Consider the following 20,879-nt stretch of genomic DNA (forward strand, 5'->3'; position numbering starts at 1 on the left):
TGCTGGATCGTATTTTTATTCTGTTTTTAATTTAAAATTTTTGAGGAACCTCCATATTGTTTCCCATAGTGGCTGCACCAATTTACATTCTCATCAATAGTGGACAAGCGTTCTTTTTTCTCCAAATCCACGCCAACACTTCTTATCTTTTTTATAATGGCTATTTTTACAGGTGTGAGGTGATCTCATTGTGATTTTGACTTGTGTTTCCCCAATGATTAGTAATGCTGAGCATCATTTCATATACCTGTTGGCCAGTTCTATGTCTTCTTTGGAAAGATGTCTATTCAATCCTCTGCCCATTTTTTTTTTTTATTAAATTTATTGAGGTGACAATTGTTAGTAAAATTACATAGATTTCAGGTGTACAATTCTGTATTACATCATCTATAAATCCCATTGTGTGTTCATCACCCAGAGTCAGTTCTCCTTCCATCACCATATATGCGATCCCCCTTACCCTCATCTCCCACCCCCCACCCCCTACCCCCCCTTACCCTCTGGCAACCACCAAACCATTGTCTGTGTCTATGAGTTTCTATTTCTCATTTGTTTGTCTTGTTCTTTTGTTGTTTTTGGTTTATATACCACATATCAGTGAAATCACATGGTTCTCTGCTTTTTCTGTCTGACTTATTTCGCTCAGCATTACACTCTCAAGATCCATCCATGTTGTCACAAATGTTCCTATATCATCTTTTCTTACCGCCAAATAGTATTCCATTGTGTATATATACCACAACTTCTTCATCCATTCATCAATTGAAGGACATTTTGGTTGTTTCCATGTCTTGGCCACCGTCAACAAAGCTGCAATGAACATTGGAGCACACGTGTCTTTATCTCTAAATGTTTTCAGGTTTTCTGGGTAGATACCCAGGAGAGGGATTGCTGGGTCATATGGCAATTCTCCCTCATACACTGTTGGTGGGAATGCAGACTGGTGTAGCCGTTATGGAAGGCGGTGTGGAGGTTCCTCCTCTGCCCATTTTTAAATCAAATTGTTTTTTTCTGTTATTGAGTTGTATGAGATACATATTCAGAGGGTGCCAAAAAAGTGTACACACATTTTAAGAAAGGAAAAAACTGTATTACAATTGTAATACTCAATATATACCAATCGCAAAAGATGAATACAAGTTATGTGTATACATTTTTTGAGACCCCCAGTATTTTGGATATAAAATCCTTATTGGATGTATGATTTGCAAATATCTTCTCCCATTCGGTTGGTTGCCTTTTTATTTTATGAATGGTTTCCTTTGCTGTGCAGAAGCTTCCTACTTGGATGTCGTCGCTCTTGTTTATTTTTGCTTTTGTTGCCTTTGCTTTTGGTGTCAAATAAAAAAAAATCATTGATAAGACCCATGTGAAGGAGCTTATTGCCTGTGTTTTCTTCTAGGAGTCTAATGGTTTTAGGTCTTACATTCATGTATTTAATCCATTTTGAGTTGATTTTTTGTGTATGTTGTAAGAATGTGGTCCAGTTTTATTCTTTTGCATGTAGCTGTCCGGTTTTCCCAACACTGTTTATTGAAGAGACTGTCCTTTCCTCATTGTGTATTTTTCACTCCTTGGTGGTAAATTAATTGACCATATAGGTGAGGGTTTATTTCTGGGCTCTCTATTCTGTCCCTTTGATCTGTATGTCTGTTTATGGTATGCCAATACCATACTGTTTTGATAGCTATAGTATTGTAATATAGGTTAAAATCAGGAAGTGTGATGCCTCCAGCTTTGTTCTTTTTTCTCAAGATTGCTTTGGCTATTTTGGGTCTTTTGTGATTCCACATAAATTTTAGGATTATTTGTTCTAGTTCTGTGTAAATGCTATTGATATTTTGATAGGGATTGCACTAAAACTGTTTATTGCTTTGATAGTATGAACTTTTTAATATTCTTCCAATCATGAGCATGGAATGTCTTTCTATTTATTTGTGTCTCTTTCATCAGTGTCCTATAGTTTTCAGTGTACAAGTCTTTCACTTCCTTGGGTGAGTCTTTAGGGTTTTATATGATGTGTGACAATTAAGTTCGCAAACTTGTGATAATGTTGCTAACCTTTTTTGGTATCGGAGGGGTTGTTCATTATGAATTTGTACCAACTGGACAAACAGTTAACCAAGTTTACTATTTGGAAGTGCTGAAAAGGCTGCGTGAAAAAGTTAAGACAACCTGATCTTTTTGCCAACAATTCATGGCTCTTGCATTACAAGGCACCAGCTCACATGGCACTGTCTGTGAGGGAGTTTTTAGTCAGTAAGCAAATAACTGTATTTGAACACCCTCCCTAGTCACCTGATCTGGCCCCCAGTGACTTCTTTCTTTATGCGAGGATAAAGGAAATATTGAAAGGAAGACATTTTGATGACATTCAGGACATCAGGGGTAATATGAGGACGCTTTGATGGCCATTCCAGAAAAAGAATTCCAAAATTGCTTTAAAGGGTGGATTAGGCACTGGCATTGGTGCATAGCTTCCCAAGGGGAATACTTCAAAGGTGACCATAGTGATATTCAGCAATGAGGTATGTACCACTTTTTCTAGGCTGAGTTTGTGAACTTAATTGTCAGACCTGTGTGTGTGTGTGTGTGTGTGTGTGTGTGTGTGTGTGTGTGTGTATATATATGTATGTATATAAAATCTAGTCCTCTGCAAACAGTGAGTTTTACTTCTTTCCAATTTAGATGACTTTTATTTCTTCTTACATAAGTGCTCTAGCTAGGACTTTTGATACTATGTGGAATAAAAGTGACAAGAGTGGATAACTTTGTCTTGTTTCTGTTCTTAGAGGAAAAGTTTTTAGCTTTTCACCACTGAGTATGATGTTAGCCATAGCTTCTCAAATGTGACCTTTATTATGTTGAGGTACATTCTCTCTATAACCACTTGCTGAGATTTTTCTTTTTTAATATAAGTAGATGTTGAATTTCAAAATTGTATTTCTAATGGGTCTCTTTTTTTTCAGCAGACATATGGCTATGGTCCATACAATGGTGCATACCCACCAGGAACTCAAGTTGTCTATACTGCGAATGGGCAGGCTTATGCTGTACCCTACCGGTACCCATATGCAGGTAAGCCATGCCATTCTTCCATTCCTTGTTTCTCTTTGTTTACAGCACAGATCCATACAGCCTGGAGGATTTTTATTTCTCAGTTTAAGGATAAGTGAGCTATGCTTTCTGGTTATAGACTGCAGATTACTCTGCTACTATGCTTTTTTCTAAAACATTATGTATTTTCACACTGCTTTACAAATCTAGAGTAGTAGGCTTGATTTTTAAAACTTCACTATTGTATCCAGATTTGTTTCCAAGAAGAGAGTTTGAACTTATTGGGAATTACTTACATTATGAAACAGTCAAACTAACAGGCCCATTTTAAGGGATAAGAGGTATTTTTTCTCCTATTTTTTTCCTTCTGGTAACATCCTTCAAAAATTATCATTATTGAGGTGACGTTTCAATTTACAAGTAAAGTGGAGGCCTGGAGGGGCTTATATATTCCAGACTTTTGCTGTGCTTCTTTCGATTTTTCACCTCACTTGAAACAACTTGTAGATTTGAGTGAATGGCCTGTGTTGGGAACATCAAGCTTTGGATGTCCTCTGGGCAGGGTGGAGATATAGGTAAATGTTCATCCTGGACTGGAGCCTTCAACTAGCATTGACTATGAAGGATTCTGCCTTGCTTGACTTTTTTTCATGTCAAATTGAAAACCAATAAAATAATGGTGTGAAAACATGAATTATTTATCCATTCGCTGAGCCTAGCACAGGCATCTTTGTTTGAATTGCTTTCCCTATATAAAATAAATTTTTCATCTTTATAATCTTATATTTTTGGCATTTTTTTCTAATTTTATATATTTTATCCAGAGTGCTACATAATCTTCATAAGTATTTTTAATGATTTAATATTATATTGGGTGATATATTATTATATTATTAGTTAAGTCTTCAAGTATTGGCTGCTTATTCTTTTCCTTTTTGGCTATTGTAGGTATTGCTTTGACGTCTCTAGTCATTTTCTTTTTCATTCCTGTTAAATATGTCATAGAATAAATTTCTTATTTCTGTATATTAAATTAACATGTCATTGGGGCATAGATATTTTTGTTTCTTTTTATACCATTACAAAATTGTAAAAGTTTCCAAACATACAAAAGTAGGGACAATAGTATAATGATTATCATTTGCCCATTACCAGCGTCAACGATTACCAACCACATCATGGCTAATCTTCTTTCACCTGCTCTCTCCACCTCTGGATTATTTTGAGGGAAATCCAGACTTTATATCATTTCATAGGACAATGTTACAGCAAGTCTTGATACCATTCACCAAGTTGATTCCCAGAACAGTTTGCCAATTTATAATGGCACTAGGAGTTAATAGTACACTGTTTTTTCTGTAGTCCCATAAAGATTGCCTGTTGTTATTATGCTTTAAAAGTTTTAATAACCTGATTAGGTCTAAAATGTAATCATCAAGTTGCTTTGGTTTATGTTTCTATGATGACTGGCAAAGATAAACATTGTATAATTGTTTATAAATTAGATTTTCCCTTTATGAATTATTTTTCTTTGCACATTTATTTTGGGGTTGGTGGTGGGTGTTTAAACTCTAACCTAACCATGCCATGAGAGCCAGCCTCTTCTTCAGCTCCCAGGCCACAGACTAGGGTAACCCAGCTGTTACTTATCCTATAGAACAGCAGAAGTTCTGCAGTAAGTAGTTCTTGTAAAGGGAATTTCTATAAATTGGATTCCATCCTGCCCTTGACTTTCCTCATAAAAAAAGAAATAGCATTCTCACAGGGAACCTCAGAATACTTGCTGTAGGGGAGTCAAGTCGGTAGGTATTTGTTATTCGCGCTGTGACCAACCAGCAGGTATACTTATTGTGGAAGGGCTGAGTTGGCTTGTGCTCTTCCCAGAGCAGCACTGTGCTTATAACCAGGGAGGAGGAGCTCTTTAGGCTGCCTTTCTTAGACACCCCAGTGCTTTGCCAGTCATGACAGATTGCCTTCCGGTATCTGTAGATCCTCATCATGCGCAGAGCTGGCTGAAGGCCTTCTCTGTAGTATGAGTGGGGCTGGTGGCCAGTCAGCCAATTTGAAAACTACAAATTGTATATGCACAGTGAGTATTGTTTTACTCACCCTCTTTAGTGGACATTTGTTCAGCTGTCTTTTGATGTGGGCTTGAGGGCTTTTGCTTTGAGTCAACTCCCTTGGAGTCCTCATTTTTGTCTTGTAGAGATCGAACTCATGACACATTATTGCGCTGCAGTTTCCAGGGGCAAGTCCAAGAGCAGGCCTCTAGATTTTGTGGTTCTAAGCTCCTTTCCCCCATCTTTTATAATTTACTCAATTCCTTGGTCTGATAGTAATTTGTAAAAGTTACCTGCCTTTATTTAGTCTTTCCTAAAGTACCTCATTTAGTTGTCATACAAACAATGTCTTTTTCACTTTCACATTTTGACCATTTATGTAAGCTTAGTTAAATTAGGTAATTACAATAAGTATTATTAGAAACATCCCCACTAACTTAGCTACCTGGTGGGGCAGAGGTAAGCAGTAGCTGCAGAAGAGTGATCTCCTGGTCATATGAGGAGATCCCTGGGTGTGACCTACAGAGGGAATGCAGATTTAGATTTTTGAGGGAATCTTTTAATTAGGTCAGTTCACCAGTTCCTACAGTATCATATTTAACTGGTTGGAGTTGCCAATTTGAAATTTTTAAATTTCAAAGCTGTGAAAGTGAATGCTACAATTCATCAGTTTTGAAATTTAAAAGTTGCATAAAAAATCATTTGCTTCTAACACTGTTATCTGTACTTGATCAGTCCTTAGAGGTTTATAATGGTCTCATTATTCCTACTCTGTGGCTTTGATTTTTCTCGCCATCGTATTTGAGGCTTTAGTGGTTGTGAGTGTACAGTCGCCTGAGAGCCTGGGTTTGCTCTTTCTGCCCTTAACTCCCCATGCTGCCCTTTTTGCTCATCTGTAAGATGGAAAATGGGGGTAACAATAAACTCACCTCATAGGTTTGTTGTGAGGATTAAGTGAGTCACTGAATGTAAATGCTTTTGCCACTGTAAATGCTTAGACTGGGAAACAAGGTTAATGTTAGCCTTTATTATCATTGTTGGTTTCACTTCATTCTTCATCTACCTGTACACGTTACCATTGGGCTAGTTTCTAGCTCTCTAGAGTTGAACTGTTGTTAAAGGAATAGCAGGTCAAGGAGGAAAGTTAACACTATTTATATTTGAGCAATTTAAAAGCTAGTTAGCTATTAGACAACACAGTCGTGACATACAGAAGAGAACAAACAATACATTTCCAGTTGTAAACTTTAACCATGCAAATTAAATGTTAACTTTGTTTAAAAGTTTGCTTTTTAGAAGTTTGTCCTCTAACAAATACTTTCCCCCATAAAAACTTATGATTAAAAATTGAGAATTGTACACCTGAAATCTACATAACTTTACTAACAATTGTCACCCCAATAAACTTTAATTTAAAAAAATTAAAAGCAAACTTCCGGAAAAATGGCGGCGTGAGGTGAGCCTCTGTAAAGCTCCCCTGGAATTTACAACGAATCGAACAACAAAACTCCACAAAGGACTCCCTTCACAGCAGACAGGCAAGACGAAGAGGCCCACTACCGACCGAAATCACCTACAGGAGTCAACAGAACTGCTGAAACATACGGGCTCTGAATCAGGAGCTGGAAGAGCTTTGGAACATCAAAAGCTCTCCGCATACCCAACGGGACACTGCGCCCTGTGACCTAGACGAACTATTAACAGAGGAGAAGCCCGTCTCCCAGGGAATCCCCCCATTGTGTGAGAAGCAGGAATAGTGCAGAGAAAACAGCACTACCGTGTGGGAGAAGAAAAATAAATTGCAGTTGGAGAAATAAGACGTTCTACCAACAAGTGCTGGAAAACAAAAGAAAGACCTCTTCCTATCAACCTGTTGCAGAAGTCACTCCTGTACATGTCTAGGAAGAGAAATAGTAAACCAGTAATCGCCATGAATAACCAAGGCAACAAGATAGCTCAGAAAGAAAGTGAAAAGTCTCCAGAGAAGGCACTTAAAGATACAGAAATGTGTGACGTAAGTGACAGAGAATTCAAGATTGCAGTTCTGAAAAAACTCAACGAGATACAAGAAAACACAGATAGGCAGTTAAAGGAACTCAGAAACTCAATCAAAGAACAGCATGAGCATTTTACGAAAGAGATTGAAATTTTAAAAAAGAACCAAAGAGAATTTCTGGAGATTAAGAACTCAATAGAAGACATTAAGAATGAAATAACCAGCTTAGCTAGTAGAGTTGACCAGATGGAGGAAAGAATCAGTGACATTGAAGATAGAAACCTGGAAATGACACAGATAGAAGAAGAAAGAGACTTGAGACTTAAAAGAAATGAAAGAACTCTACAAGAACTTTCTGACTCCATCAGAAAGAGCAATATAAGAATAATGGGCATACCAGAAGGAGAAGAAAGAGAGAAGGGAACAGAGAATATATTCAAACAAATTGTCAATGAGAACTTCCCAAACTTGTGGACAGAACTGGATCCTCGAATCAAAGAAGCAAATAGAACACCTAATTACCTGAATCCCAACAGACCTTCTCCAAGGCACATTGTATTGAAGCTGTCTAAAATCAATGACAAAGAATCCTCAAGGCAGCCAGGGAAAAGAAGACGGTAACTTACAAAGGAAAGCCCATTAGATTATCATCAGATTTTTCAGCAGAAACTCTACAAGCCAGGAGGGAGTGGAACCAAATATTCAAACTATTGAAAGAGAGAAATCATGAGCCAAGAATAATATATCCAGCAAAGATATCCTTCAGATATGAAGGAGGAATAAAGACCTTTCCAGACATACAGAAGCTGAGGGAATTTTCTAATACACGACCTGCACTACAAGAAATACTAAAGGAGGCTATTCGACCACCATCAACAGGGACAATTTGTGGCAACCAAAACTCAAAAAGGGGGAGAGTAAAGGCCTGAACCGGAATATGGGAATGGAGAAAGTAAGCGTGCTGAAGAAAATGGAATACTCTAAATATCAAACTTTCTTTTACATAAACTTAAGGGTAACCACTCAAAAATAATCCAGAATTGAAATATATACTGAAATAAAAGAAGAAACAGAGGGAAACATCATAGAATACCACCACACAGAAATAATAGACAACAACAAAAAGGCAAAGAAACAATGGAGACACCGCCTTACCAGAAAACTAAAGATAGAATGACAGGAAATCCTCACATATCAATAATCACCCTAAATGTAAATGGACTGAACTCACCAATAAAAAGGCACAGAGTAGCAGATTGGATCAAAAAACTAAACCCAACCATATGCTGTCTCCAAGAGACACATCTCAGCTACAAGGACAAGCATAGACTCAAAGTGAAAGGGTGGAAATTGACACTCCAAGCAAACGGTACCCAGAGAAAATCAGGTGTAGCCATAATGATATCAGATGAAACAGACTTCAAGGTGAAAAAGATAACAAGAGACAAAGATGGACATTTCATAATGGTGAAGGGGACAGTACAACAAGAAGACATAACAGTCATCAATATTTATGCCCCCAATCAGGGAGCACCGAAATACACCAAGCAACTACTAACAGAACTAAAGGGAGAAATTGACCAAAACACAGTTATACTAGGGGACCTAAATACATCATTGACAGCTATGGATAGATCATCCAAACAGAAAATAAATAACGAAATAGTAGCCCTAAATGACACATTAGATGAAATGGACATAATTGACATTTATAGAGCACTTCATCCTAAAACATCAGACTATACATTCTTTCTAGTGTACATGGAACATTCTCAAGGATAGACCATATATTGGGACATAAAATCAGTCTCAACAAATTTAAGAAGATTGAAATCATACCATGCATATTCTCTGATCACAAGGCTTTGAAATTGGATATCAACTGTAAAAAGAAAGCGGGAAAAAACACAAATACATGGAGATAAAACAACATACTTTTAAAGAAGGACTGGGTCAAAGAAGAAATTAGAGGAGAGATCAAAAGATACATAGAAACAAATGACAATGAAAATACATCCTAGCAAAATTTTTGGGATGCAGCGAAAGCAGTTTTAAGAGGGAAATTTATCTCATTACAGGCCTATCTCAAGAAACAAGAAAATGCCCAAATAACCTCATGTTACATCTTAAAGAACTAGAAAAAGAAGAACAAGTAAAACCCAAGGTCAGCAGAAGAAAGGAAATAACAAAATTAGAGCAGAACTAAATGAAATAGAGAACAAAAAGACAATAGAAAAAATTAATGTGACAAAGAGCTGGTTCTTTGAAGCGATTAACAAAATTGACAAACCCTTGGCTAGACTTACTATATAAAAAGAGAGAAGACACTGATTAACAAAATCAGAAACGTAAAAGGGGAAGTTATCACGGACACCACAGAAATACAAAGGATCATCCAAGAATACTATGAAGGACTATATGCCACCAAATTCAACAACCTAGAAGAAATGGACAAGTTCTTAGAAACATATAGCCTTCCAAGGCTGAACCATGAAGAACTGGAAAATCTAAACAGACCGATCACCAGTAACGAAATTGAATCAGTCATCCAAAACCTTCCCAAAAGCAAAAGTCCGGGACCAGATGGCTTCACTAGTGAATTCTACCAAACCTTCAAAGAGGATCTAATACCAATCCTGCACAAACTCTTCCAAAAAATTGAAGAAGAAACAGTACTCCCTAACTCATTCTATGAGGCCAACATTACCCTGATACCAAAACCTGGTAAGGACAGCACAAAAAAAGAAAACTACAGACCAATATCTCTGATGAATACCGATGCAAAAATCCTAAATAAAATTCTAGCAAATCGAATACAACAATGCATTAAAAAGATTATCCATCACGACCAAGTGGGGTTCATCCCCGAGGCACAAGGATGGTTCAACATACGCAAATCCATCAATGTGATACATCACATAAACAAAATAAAGGACAAAAATCATATGATTATATCAATTGGTGCAGAAAAAGCATTTGACAAGATACAACATCCATTTATGATTAAAACACTTAATAAAATGGGTATAGAAGGAAAATACCTTAACATAATAAAGACCATATATGACAAGCCCTTGGCTAATCTCATAATTAATGGAGAAAAACTGAAGCCCTTTGCTCTACGTTCAGGAACACGACAGGGATGTCCCCTATCACCTCTGCTTTTCAACATAGTGTTGGAAGTCCTTGCCAGAGCAATCAGACAAGAGAAAGAAATAAAAGGCATCCAAATTGGGAATGAAGAAGTTAAATTATCACTCTTTGCAGATGACATGATGCTATATATAGAAAACCCTAAAGACTCCACCAAAAAGCTATTAGAAACAATCAACGAATACAGTAAAATTGCTGGCTACAAAATCAACGCACAAAAGTCCATTGCCTTCCTATATACTAACAATGAAATCTCAGAAAAAGAAATCCAAAAAGCAATTCCTTTTGCAATTGCAGCAAAAAGAATAAAATACCTAGGAATACACTTAACCAAGGATGTGAAAGACCTATATGCTGAAAACTATAAGACATTTTAGAAAGAAATTGAAGAAGACACAAAGAAATGGAAAGACATTCCGTGCTCATGGATTGGAAGAATCAACATAATTAAAATGGCCATATTACCCAAAGCAATATACAGATTCAATGCAATCCCCATCAAAATCCCAATGGCATATTTTAAAGAAATAGAACAAAAAATCATCAGATTTGTTTGGAACCACAAAAGACCCCGAATAGCCAAAGCAATCTTAAGAAAAAAGAATTGTAATGGAGGTATCACACTTCCTGACTTTGGCCTGTACTACAGGGCCACAATAATCAAAACAGCATGGTATTGGCAGAAAAACAGACACAAAGACCAATGGAATAGAATTGAGAACCCAGAAATAAAACCACATAAATATGGACAGATAATTTTTGACAAAGAAGCTAAAAACACACAATGGAGCAAAGACAGCCTCTTCAATAAATGGTGCTGGGAGAATTGGATAGCCACGTGCAAGAGAATGAAACTGGACTGCTGTTTGTCACCATGTACCAAAGTTAATTCAAAATGGATCAAAGACTTAAGCATAAGACCTGACACAATAAACTGCATAGAAGAAAACATAGGTACTAAACTTATGGACCTTGGGTTCAAAGAGCATTTTATGAACTTGACTCCAAAGGCAATGGAAGTAAAAGCTAAAATAAACGAATGGGACTATATGAAACTTAAAAGCTTCTGCACAGCAAAAGAAACCATTGACAAAATAAAGAGGCCACCAAATGAATGGGAGAAGATTTTTGCAAACAGTGCCTCCGATAAGGGGCTAGTATCCAGAATATACAAGGAACTCATGCAACTCAACAACAAAAAACAAACAACCCAATTGAAAAATGGGCAGAGGACTTGAAGAGACATTTCTCCAAAGAGGACACACAAATGGCAAATAGACATATGAAAAAATGCTCAACATCACTAATCATCAGAGAAATGCAAATCAAAACCACAATGAGATATCACCTCACCCCAGTCAGAATGGCGATCATCAACCAGAGAAATAGTAACAAATGTTGGAGAGGCTGTGGAGAAAAAGGAACTCTCATACACTGTTGGTGGGAATGCAGACTGGTGCAGCCGTTATGGAAGGCAGTGTGGAGGTTCCTCAAAGAATTACGAATAGAATTGCCATATGACCCAGCAATCCCTCTCCTGGGTATCTACCCAAAAAATCTGAAAACATTTAGAGATAAAGGCACGTGTGCTCCAATGTTCATTGCAGCTTTGTTTACGGTGGCCAAGACATGGAAACAACCAAAATGTCCTTCGATACATGAATGGATAAAGAAATTGTGGTATATATACAGAATGGAATACTATTCGGCGGTAAGAAAAGATGATATAGGAACATTTGTGACAACATGGATGGATCTTGAGAGTGTAATGCTGAGTGAAATAAGTCAGACAGAAAAAGCAGAGAACCATGTGATTTCACTGATATGTGGTATATAAACCAAAAACAACAAAAGAACAAGACAAACAAATGAGAAACAGAAACTCATAGACACAGATAATAGTTTAGTGGTTGCCAGAGGGTAAGGGGGGTAGGGGGTGGGGGGTGGGAGATGAGGGTAAGGGGGATCGAATATATGGTGATGGAAGGAGAACTGACTCGGTGATGAACACACAATGGGATTTATAGATGATGTAATACAGAATTGTACACCTGAAATCTATATAATTTTACTGACAATTGTCACCCCAATAAATTTAATAAAATAAAATTTAAAAAAAGAAAAAAAAATTAAAAGCAAGTTATATTAGCACATTTAAAGTTTAATTTTAAAAATGGTTTGCATAAATACTGAGAAGCCAATTAGCTTTTAAATGGATTTCTCAATTTTCAGCTTTTGTTGAGGATTCTCAACTTGATTCTTCCATTGTCTGCATGCTCTGTATCTTTCCTACTCTCTCCTATATTCCTGTCATTCTGATTAGCATGATGTAGAGAAAGAACTCAAGTGGAAATTGGAGACTGGAGTTTGCAGCTTCATTAGGATTCTGCTCTCTCAGTGTTTGCGACTTTGGATCTTCAAAAGCTGACATCTTGATTTTCTCTTAGTGCCATCTTAGGAATAGAGGTGTTTTCACTAGGCCAAGTCTGGTCACCTTAGCCTGTGGTGGAGGAGAACTGTGGGACTCTCACTGTAGCTACCCCCCGCTTCTCCAGAGGAAGACAAGGCCATAGGAGGAGGGAGGCAAATACCAAAAAGCAATGACCTTGACTACTCTCAGAAAGGGTCCTAGTCGAGTCAGCCATCTTTTTGAGTTGGACTTCACAAACTGTTCCTTAAAGGCACATTTTTTTCTTTTTTTCAGGACTTTATGGACAGCAGCCTGCCAACCAAGTCATCATTCGTGAGCGATATCAAGATAACGACAGTGATCTGGCCCTGGGCATGCTGGCAGGAGCAGCCACAGGCATGGCCTTGGGGTCTCTGTTCTGGGTCTTCTAGGGTCCTTGAAATCTGGATGCACATAGCTTCTGATACCCTTGTGCAGTAATATTATTTGCTGGGCATTTTAATTTGTGATAAATGTTTTCCATAGTTCTTTTGAAAGTAGTAACATGGTAGTTATAACTAGTCCATATAAGTACCACAGAGAAGGCTTTAGACTGCTTTTTTAGCCAAAACATGGACTCTGGGGCACGATCTCATTTCAATAGTTTCCTTTTGGAACTCTTGAAATACTGTATTTGAACACACCTGTTTTGAAAGGCATTTTCTTTTTAGACTTCAGTGTAGTGCTTAAGGGATAATTTGTTTAGTGTTAGGCTAGTAATATGGTGATGTATGAGTGAGTGCATGATTGTGGCAAGAAAAACAGCAGCTTCTTTTGGTTTAACATCAGACTTTCAAACCTCAGACCAGAACTAGCTGCATGTTACTTCAGTTTTGGGCTGATAAGCCAGCAGGGAACTTCCCTGAGGCCATGGGAACTTCCCATGATAGTCCCAGGACCTCTGGGGCTTTGCAGGACTCCAGCAAGTCTGACAGCTCAGGATGATGGGTGGGGGTGGGCCAATCTTCCTTTTAAAATGATGCTTCTTCTGTTTGGTCTTACTTGTTTGGTTTTAGTAGCAATCCTTGGAAAAAACACCAAATTTGGAATGGACTTGAGCCTCAAAGTTTTAGGGCTTTATCTTTTAAAACTTGAAGAAAGCAAAACACAAACAAGTATGTGGAGGTAGATTTGTTTTATTCAGAGTCATTGTGCTTTTAGTGTCAGCTTGGAATATTTTTATTGCCACCTCAGCCTACTTACAGCTTATTTTTCTGCTTCTCAAGAAAGTCATATTGAAGGAATGGTAAGGAAAATAGAATGGGAGTCATAGTTCGTGTTACTGCTCAGGCCTGGCAGGGACTGCATGCACAGAGAACTCTCTTTCCATCCCCCTGAAGGCTGTTAAAGAGTAGGTGCCCTGTCCTGCACAGCACTGGGACACTGTGGCTACCTTTCAAATACTGGGGGGTGTGAAGCCTCGGTGATGGCATGGTGGGGGCTTGTTGGACCATGGCTGTCGGGGAGATTCTGGGGGTGGATGGGGAATGAGGCCTAAGACATGCATCACCTGCTCAAGATACCACCCAGCTTGACCAGGGCACCAGCCTGCTTTTCATTCCTAATTCAAATGCCCTAGAGAAGCTTAAACCATTTAATTTTGAGCCCTAGTTATGTGTGAGCTCTGGAAAACCCACAGTCCTGCATTTTTGTTATTTCTTATTTCTTTAACCATGTGCATTTTTAAAGCTCCTAATTACTCCAGTTTTCTGTCCCGCATACTTTAAAAAGGTACTTTCACAAATGCAGTGTAGCAAGATGAAGGTCCCTACTCCTACACTCCAGGTAGCCCTATTTTCCATAAAATACACTCCTAGTAGCCCACATTCTGTTTTTATTTTGTATGGCTGGCTATATACATACTCTCTTGTTTTACTAGTCAACTGACTCCATCTCTGAGGCTTACTTAAACACATCTTCATATGAAAGCAGATGTCAAACAGACTTTGTGGTGACAATTTATCTGTTTTCCTAGCCAATTCTAGTGGATTTTTTGATACTGGAGAGAATCTGTTTCCAGTTGAAAGGAAATGTACTTGACTTCTTGTTTTGGGTGTTTGAAATGGCAGAAAATTGCCAAATGTGATGCATGACAACACTAGTTTTGATGGTTAAAAATGTTGCTTTTGTGACTTTACATCCTGTGTAATAAGAAGGGCTTTTTCAGATGGTAATCATTTATTAAAGTTGTATGCTTTACTTATAGAAATTAAGCACAGTTTTTAATGTTGCATTGGGGTATTTATTTTGAGCTTGAAATTACTGGAATCACAGAGTATTGAGTTACGGCAGTGAAATGCCCTTGATGCAAACAGTCTTTCTCTGTTCCTTTGACTGCCCTCTGACTGAAGGGGGAGAGCGGTTGACTAAAGCTTGGGCACATGTGTATGCCCCCATCCCCCTGTCTGCAGTGGGGCCAAACCCCATGGGCAGCCATAGTTGAGCCTCAAAAATCACTGTCACTGCGGACTTTATCCTAATATGAAATGCATCCTGGGTATAAAGATGGGCTGAGACATTTCATTTCCCTGGTCCCATCTCCCATAGATGCCAACTTTTCGATCACTTCGTTTAGATCATCCTAAATCAAGAAGTTAGATGAGTTGGAAGCAACTTGTTCAGGTTTGAGTATTTTGCTTCCATTTGTACTTTAAAATAATGTACCTGGAAGAAGCTGGTCAATGGCACTGTGCACATTCCAATCTGATTGTTTTTTAGCTCTTCTTTTACTTCATTGAGTTAACTTCAGGGACTACATAGTAAGAGAAGGGAGACACCAGTCGCTGTGTTTCAGATCATCATTCATGAAACAGGCCAGACCAGTACTCAAGATCTGGATCACATGGAGAAGTTCCTGCAATTGAGACAGAATGACCTAAGATTATTTTCTACATCAATTGTGATTGTGTGTAATCTTTCGTTCTCCTTCCCAAGTTTATGTAGACACAGGCATGGAATGCGGTTCAATTTTTTACCCCTAGAGTTGATTTTTGTTTCTGATTGCTTAGTATTCTATTGTGCCCACAGAACCTATTTTTCCCTGTATATGCAAATTGTATGTTTATAAGTGAAAATGATAATACATTAAATGATGCTAACCTTAAAGCATGTTTCATTGTGATTTTTTTTTTCATTAATTTAAACTAAAAAAACAAAAAATTTTCACCCATTTCTCCTAGCTGCTCCCCCCCCCCCCCACACACACACCTCTGGCAACTACTAACTTGTTTTTGTTTTTGTTTTTTTTAACTACTTTGTAGTAACACACTGTCGTCTTTTTCTGCTGTGTTGGGGGCAACAAGAATCCCATTTTTAGAGCATTCCTTAAGTGCTAGAGAATGTATTGTCACATTAGAAAACAACAACATTAAATTCTTGTAGTAACTCTGTAAGGCAGGTAAGCCAAGTTATATTGGATGAAACTGAAACTCAGAAGTTAAATAGTTTTCTCAGGAGCACATAGGTAATAAGTGAAATTAATTTATACCCGATTAAAACATTCTTTTTCCCTGTGCCATGTGCACATAGGAATATAATTTCCACAAGAACATGTAGGTGGCATATGTAGTCATACTTTTAAGATGACTGTTAGAAAACTGACAGTATCAACTAAATAAATGAGCAAACAAAACAGAAATAGTCTCAAAGATATAGAGGAAAAACTGATGGTTGTTATAATAGTTGGGAGGGGATTGGGGGTGAGGGAGAAGGTGAAGGGATTAAAAATCAAATTGGTATTCATAGTATTGCCACGGGGATATGAAAGACAGTTTGGGGAATATAAATAATGTAAAAATTTTGTAGGGGATCAGATGGGCACTTGTCTTATTAGGGAGACCGCTTCACGGACTGTAGATGCCTGACCACTGCCTGTACACCTGAGGCTGAACCTGAATAATATTGAATGTCAACTATAATTTAATATATCCATAGTCATGGGATGTGGAGTACAGCATAAGGAATAGAGTCAGTAGAACTGTAACAGCTATATACGATATTAGAGGGGTAGCAGATTGAGGGAGGGGGGTTGTCACTTTGTGAGGGGTGAAATGTCTATTACATTGTTTTGTACACCTGAAATTAAAAAAAACAACAACAATATCTTCTTCAATCAGATCCACTTTGCAGAGTGGGTCCAATAACTACTGCAATATCTTTGGGTATCTAACTTCATGTTATTTGTTTTTTTTTTCTAATTATTTTAAATTAGTTCCTGAATTTAGTTTCCCCTGGGCTAGCTTTTCTGTTTATCTTACCTGTTGTAGACTTTGAATGATGATGCATGATTGTCTGTTATAGTTTAAGATGAAGAGTCTCATACTATAAACTCTGGGTCTCTTTATTTCTTTAGAAAAGAATCCTCTAATATTTTGCCTGGAGACTGTTATTTCTGGATGTGGGGGAGGGCAGACACTCCACACATACTTTGTAGCCCCTCCCGTTTCAGCTCGACTTCATTCCTATCTTTTGACATGCTGACCCCTACTACCGCTAGCTCTTTTTTTTTAACTTAATAGGTTATACATAGCTCCAAAATAATAATACAAAAGATAGATTCAGCGAAGGGTCTTCCATCTGCCCATTTCCTGCCATCTTTGCTTAACCACTAGTACTAGTTTATTTATCCTTTCTGAGTTTCTTCATACATATATAAACTAGTACAAAGATATATTCTTATTTTTCTCCCTTTTTTACACAAAAGGGTAGTATATACACCAGCGGTACTCAAATATTTTGGTCTCGGGATCCTTTTATGTTATTCCATTTTCTTTTAATTTGTCAATTACAGTTGACACTTAATATTTTATATTAATTTCAGGTGTACAGCATAGTGGTTAGACATTTGTGTAATTTACGAAGTGATTCCCCCGTAAGTCTAGTACCCACCCAACACCATACATTGTTATTACAATATTATTGACTGTATTCCCTATGCTGTACTTTACATCCCTGCGACTATTTTGTAACTACCAATTTGTACTCCTTAATCCCTTCACCTTTTCACACCTCCCAAGCCCCCTCCTATCTGGCAGCCATTAGTTTGTTTTCTGTATCTATGAATCTGTTTCTGTTTTGTTTGTTCATTTATTTTGTTCTTTAGATTCCACATACAAGTGAGATCATACAGTATTTGTCTTTCTATGTTTACTTATTTCACTTAGCATAACACCCTCTAGGTCCAAATGGTAAGATTTCATTTTTTTATGGCTGATTAATATTCCATTGTATGTATGTACCACATCTTTATCCAGTTGTCCATTGATGGGCACTTAGGTTGCTTCCATGTCGGCTATTGTAAATAATGTTGCAGTGAACATAAAGATGCATATATCTTTTCAAATTAGTGTTTTGGATTTCCTCGGATAAATACCAAGAACTGGAATTGCTGGGTCATGACGGTAGTTCTATTTTTAATTTTTTGAGGCACCTCCAACGCGTTTTCCACTTTGGGCTTTATTTGCTGGTGTTTTTTTTTTTTTTTTTTTTTTTTTTGTTTGTTTTTGTAGTTCCTTTAGGCATAAGGTTAGATTGTTTATTTGATTTGTTTGTTTGTTGAGATAGGCCTGTATTGCTATGACTTTCACTCTTAGGGCTGCTTTTGCTACATCCCATAGATTTTGGGTCATTTTGTTTGCATTTTCAGTTGTCTCAATATATCTTTTGATTTCTCCCTTGATCTTATTGTTAACCCATTCATTGTTTACTAGCATGTTATTTAGCCTCCATGTGTTTGTGTTTTTTAGTTTTTTTTTTTTTTTTTATTTTATTAAATTTATTGAGGTGACAGTTGTTAGTAAAATTACATAGATTTCAGGTGTACAATTCTGTATTACATCATCTATAAATCCCGTTGTGTGTTCATCACCCAGAGTCAGTTCTCCTTCCATCACCATATATTCGATCCCCCTTACCCACATCTCCCACCCCCCACCCCCCACCCCCACCCCCCTTACCCTCTGGCAACCACCAAACCATTGTCTGTGTCTATGAGTTTCTGTTTCTCATTTGTTTGTCTTGTTCTTTTGTTGTTTTGGTTTATATACCACATATCAGTGAAATCACATTTTTCTTGTAATTCATTTCTAGTTTTATACCATTGTGATCAGAGAAGATGCTTGATATGATTTCAGTCTTCTTAAATATATTGAGACTTGTTTTGGCCTTGCATGTGGTCTATGTTGGAAAATGTGCCACGTACACTTGGAAGGAATGTATATTCTGCTGCTTTGGGCGAAATGCTCTTAAAATATCAATTATAATCTATCTAGTCTAATGTGCCATTTAAGGCTGCTGTTTCCTTGTTGATTTTCTATCTGGAAGATCTGTCCATTGAAGTCAATGGAGTGTTAAAGTCTTCTACTGTGACTGTATTACAGTCAATCCCTTCCTTTGTGTGAGTTAATGTTTACTTTTTGTATTTAGCTGCTCCTATATTGGGTGCATAAATGTTTTCAGGGTTTATATTCTCTTGTTGGATTGATCCCTTTATCACTATGAAATATCCTTCTTTGTTTCTCATTATAGCCTTTATGTTAAAATGTATTTTTTTCTGGTACAAGTATTGCTACCCAAGCTTTTTTGTTTGTTCATTTACATTTGCATGTAGTATCTTCTTCCATCCCTTTACTTTCAGACTGTGTGTCTGTTTCGATCTGAAGTGGATTTCTGGTAGACAGCACATGTATGGGTCTTGTTTTCTAATACATGGAGATACCCTATGTCTTTCGATTGGAGCATTTAATCCGTTTACATTTGAAGTGATTATTGCCATTATATTATTCATAGTTATATTTTTTTCGGCCTTCTTCTCCTTAAAGAAATACCTTTAACATTTCTTGTAATACTCGGTGGTGGTGATGAATTTCTTTAGCTTTTTCTTTTCTTAAAAGCTATTTATCGCTCTTTCAATTTCAAATGATAGCCTCACTGGGTAGAATAGTCTTATTTGTAGGTCCTTGCTTTTCATCACTTGGAATAGTTCATGTCAATTCCTTCTGGCCTTCAAAGTTTCTGTTGAGAATTCAGGTGACAGTCCTATGGGAGCTCCCTTGTAGGTAACAAATTGCCTTTCTCTTGATGCTTTTAGGGTTCTCTCTTTGTCTTTAACCTCTGGCATTTTAGTGTGATTTGTGTTGGTGTGGGCCTCTTTGGATTCATCTTGTTTGGGACTCTGGGTTTTCTGGACTTGTATGTCTGTTTCCTTCGACATGTTTGGGAAGTATTCCATTATTATTATTTCTTTAAATAGATTCTCAACCCCTTGTTCTCTCTCCTCTCCTTCTGGTACTACTATGATGTGAATATTGTTTTGCTTGATGTTGCTTTATGTTGTCCCAGAGGCCCCTTAAACTATCCTCATTTAATTTTTTTTTCTTTTTGCTGTTCTGATTGGCTGTTCTCTGCTACCTTGTCTTCCAAATTACTGATTCAATTCTTTGCTTCATCTAATCTGCTTCTCATTCCTTCTAGTGTAGTCTTCATTTCAGTTATTGTATTCTTCATTTCTGAGTGGTTCTTTTTATTGGTTTCTATGTCCTTTTTTATGCTTACTATCTCTCTTTGAAGTTCTGGCTAAGTTCTGTACGTATCGTTGTAACTCTGTATCTGGTAGATTGCTTGCCTCTGTTTGGTTTAGTTCTTTTTCTGGAGTTTTCTCCTGATCTTTTATTTGGGACATGTTTGTGTTTCCTCATTTTGGCTGCATCTCTGTGTTTGTTTCTATGCGTTAGGCAGGGCTGCTATGTCTCCTGGTCTTGGCAGGGTAGCTTTAGGTAGTAGTTGTCTTGTGGAACCCAGTTGCACAGTCTCCCTGGTCTCCTGGTCCAAATGCTCCAGGAGTGTGCCTTGTGTGAGTTGTGTGTGCCCTCCTGTTACAGTTGAACCTTAATTGCTTTTGGCATGACACTCAATCTAAATGGCTGTGAGAATTGGTCATGACCACAGTATACAAATTGCTGTGTGGGGGCTACCCCCATGGAGTGAGATTTTCCCCAGCAGGCTCTGTTGCCTGCCGAGAATACCCTTTTGGTGTGCTGCTTGTGGGTCTAATTGGGTGACGTTCTGTTGTCTGTAGGTGGCCACCAGATGTATTGGTTCTGGGCTTCTTTGACGGGGCTCCCATGCAGGTCAAGATCAGCTCCTGCCTGTGACTGGCCCTGGGATA

The 20,879-nt window shown here is 37.7% G+C and overlaps 1 protein-coding gene across 5 annotated transcripts in view; it reads left to right on the forward strand.

Moving 5' to 3' along the window:
• The window catches only part of PLEKHB2 (pleckstrin homology domain containing B2), a 49,433-nt gene extending 33,613 nt beyond the window's left edge, over positions 1-15,820 (forward strand). For 4 of the 5 annotated variants that reach the window (XM_019719021.3, XM_019719019.3, XM_019719020.3 and 1 more), the window contains 2 exons: positions 2,970-3,078; positions 12,971-15,820. In XM_019719021.3, the coding sequence (XP_019574580.1) occupies positions 2,970-3,078; positions 12,971-13,107 (246 nt within the window). In that variant the 3' untranslated portion in view covers positions 13,108-15,820. The remainder of the gene's footprint in view (positions 1-2,969; positions 3,079-12,970) is intronic. The other variant, XM_019719018.2, reaches the window with a different exon arrangement.
• The last annotated feature ends 5,059 nt before the right edge of the window (positions 15,821-20,879 follow it).

The sequence above is a fragment of the Rhinolophus sinicus genome, chromosome 1, assembly GCF_057876585.1.
Source record: "Rhinolophus sinicus isolate RSI-liver-muscle chromosome 1, RSI-T2T, whole genome shotgun sequence".
NCBI classification, from domain to species: Eukaryota; Metazoa; Chordata; class Mammalia; order Chiroptera; family Rhinolophidae; genus Rhinolophus; species Rhinolophus sinicus.